The following is a 2369-nucleotide window of genomic DNA, read 5'->3' as shown; positions in this document are numbered from 1 at the left end:
TTTTCTATTCTCTTGACCATACCCATTTATTATTTATTTCTCTAATTAATTTATCTGATTCTTTCATTTTCTAGTAGTAATTAATATTTACACATTTATATATTTTCATTTCTTTAACTTGAATAATGATAGAGTTAATATATTCATCATCAATATCAATAGTATTATTTTTTATGATAATGTATTTTATTATTGGATTACACTCTTAATTTCCCTTCTATGATAGAGTTCACTAAAAGTAAATAAAAATAAAATAAAGAAATAAAAAGCAATCAATTTCTTTAGAGTTTCTTCTTCTCTCCTCCTTCTTTTCCTTTCTTAATTCTTTTCTTTTCTTCTTCTTCTTCAGATTCATTGCTTGAACTCTCTGAACTCATTGAACTTGTGCTTTCTTCACTACTTGAACTTTCTGAACTACTACTAGTGCTACTACTAGTACTACTACTACTAGTATGAGATGCTTCTTTTACTTTCTTTTCTTTATCATCATCTTCTTCTTCTACTTTTTCTTCTTTACCAAGTGTTGAATCTTTTCCATTCTCAAATACTTTCTTATTAGCAAGAATATCTTCTTGTTTTCTTGTATACTTTCCTGTATTAACAACAATATTTTTTCCTCCTGCTTTTGAATCTATCTTTCTTAATCTTTCTTCTACCATTTCTTTTCCTTTCTCTCCCATACTACTATCTGCATTATCTGCTAATGCATCTACTCGTGCACATAATGCTGCTTTAGATGCTATTACTCTTGAAATTTGTCCTTTTGCTTTTGCTGGTGCTTGTCCTATTAATGCTGCATGGAATATTAATCCATATTTTGGTGTTTTCTTCTTTGTTTTTAATGCTCGGAATAATGCTTTTTCTGCTCCTAATATTTGAATTGTTGATCCTGGTGCTTTTGCTAAATTAATTAAACTTCCTGTATGACATATTAATCTAGCTCCTATTAATTCTCCTAATAATGTTGATAAATTAGGTGCTATAGCTTGCATTCTTTGTCTTAAATAATCCCATAATTCTTCTCTATATTCTACTATTTCAATAGTTTGTTTACAAAGTGCTTTAATATTCTCTAAATCTTCTTCTGATATTTCACTTCCCATAGAAACTATAGCTGCATTTTTAATTTCTTCTTCTACTATTGGTTCTACATATTCTTTCATATCTACATTCTTTGCATTTTCTCTCATTCCAATTTTACAAACTAATTGACAATATGCCATATGATCATTTATATATTTACTTAATTCTGGAAAATGCCATCCATACCATTCTCTTACTCTCATTGAATATATATTAATTTCTTTATCTAAATCATCTAATAATGATACTGCTTGTATAATCATTGTATCTATTTTTTCCGGTGAAAATTTTATCTTAAATGATGACCAATTATGTGATAATCCTAATTCCATACTATGCATCTCTTTCGGTGTTATTTCTGGTATTATCTCATTAATCTTTTCTCTAATCATTCTATCTATCATTATAGTCCCATTAGGATATATCGTTTCAATCCCTAATTTATTCTTAATTGCTTGTGATAATCCTGATTCAACAACTATTAATTTCCCTTCTTTTTCTTTTTTAATCGTTGCTTTTAAAAACTTCTGTAATGTACTCGTCATTACTCCATCATTTATTGCTTGGCATTCTTCAACTGCTTGTTCTGTCTTCTCAAATTTTAATAAATATTCTAAACTAACTATCTCATTCACCCCTTTCTTTTCTATCTCTTTCTTTATCTTTTCTTCTTTCTCTTCTTTTAATATTCCTTCATCTTTAATTTTAATTAAAGCATATCCTGCTGGTGTCTCATGTAAGATGTACATCTTTATTTTAGGGTTTCTTCTTCTTTTTTTTTTTCTTTTTTACTATTTTATTTTATTTTCTTTTATTTATTTTCTTACTTTGATTTATTTTTTTCTCTTTTTTTATTTTTTCTTCTTTTTTTCTCTTTTTTTATTTTTTCTTCTTTTTTTCTCTTTTTTTATTTTTTACTGTTTATCTTTATTTAAAAATTTTTTATAGTTTCATAAATACTTTTAGTGTTTTGAATATATTTCATCAATTCTTTATTTTTTGATTTACTCTTTTTCTTCTTTCGAAGTTCTTTTTGTTTGTGTTATTTATCAATTTTGTTTTCATTCTATTTCTTTTTGTCCATTTATTTTTCTTCTTGTGTTGTTGTTTTGTTTTCTTTTAGGTGATAATTTCACTTAATCAATTAATTATTGAATGAAGTACTAACTAGATTATATTTTTATTGTTTTTTTTGGGTGTATTTATACCGTTATTATTGTTTGTCTTCCTTTTCTTTTAAGTGTTCTAAGTGAGATAAACTCATTGTACTTCACTTTTTTCTTGTT

At 25.9% G+C, this 2369-nt stretch overlaps 1 protein-coding gene across 1 annotated transcript, besides 10 other annotated features; it reads right to left on the bottom strand.

Moving 5' to 3' along the window:
• Positions 1 to 226: part of a repeat region that runs on past the window's edge.
• A 13-nt stretch (positions 227 to 239) lies between these two features.
• Positions 240 to 268: a sequence feature (AT_rich).
• Positions 269 to 281: 13 nt separating this feature from the next.
• Positions 282 to 1832, bottom strand: EDI_064230 (nucleolar protein nop56, putative; the record flags this gene model as incomplete). Its single annotated transcript, XM_001740510.1, has 1 exon — positions 282 to 1832. One exon carries the CDS (start codon positions 1830 to 1832, stop codon positions 282 to 284), a length of 1551 nt encoding a protein of 516 aa, XP_001740562.1.
• Positions 292 to 343: a microsatellite.
• Positions 414 to 450: a microsatellite.
• Positions 461 to 514: a microsatellite.
• Positions 1720 to 1767: a microsatellite.
• Positions 1723 to 1783: a microsatellite.
• A 13-nt stretch (positions 1833 to 1845) lies between the features above and the next one.
• Positions 1846 to 1999: a microsatellite.
• Positions 2000 to 2009: 10 nt separating this feature from the next.
• Positions 2010 to 2030: a sequence feature (AT_rich).
• A 63-nt stretch (positions 2031 to 2093) lies between these two features.
• Positions 2094 to 2204: a microsatellite.
• Between the last annotated feature and the right edge of the window lie 165 nt (positions 2205 to 2369).

Source organism: Entamoeba dispar, genomic scaffold (assembly GCF_000209125.1).
Source record: "Entamoeba dispar SAW760 scf_1105229462991 genomic scaffold, whole genome shotgun sequence".
NCBI lineage: Eukaryota > Evosea > Mastigamoebida > Endamoebidae > Entamoeba > Entamoeba dispar.
This window is presented reverse-complemented; position numbering and strand designations above follow the sequence as displayed.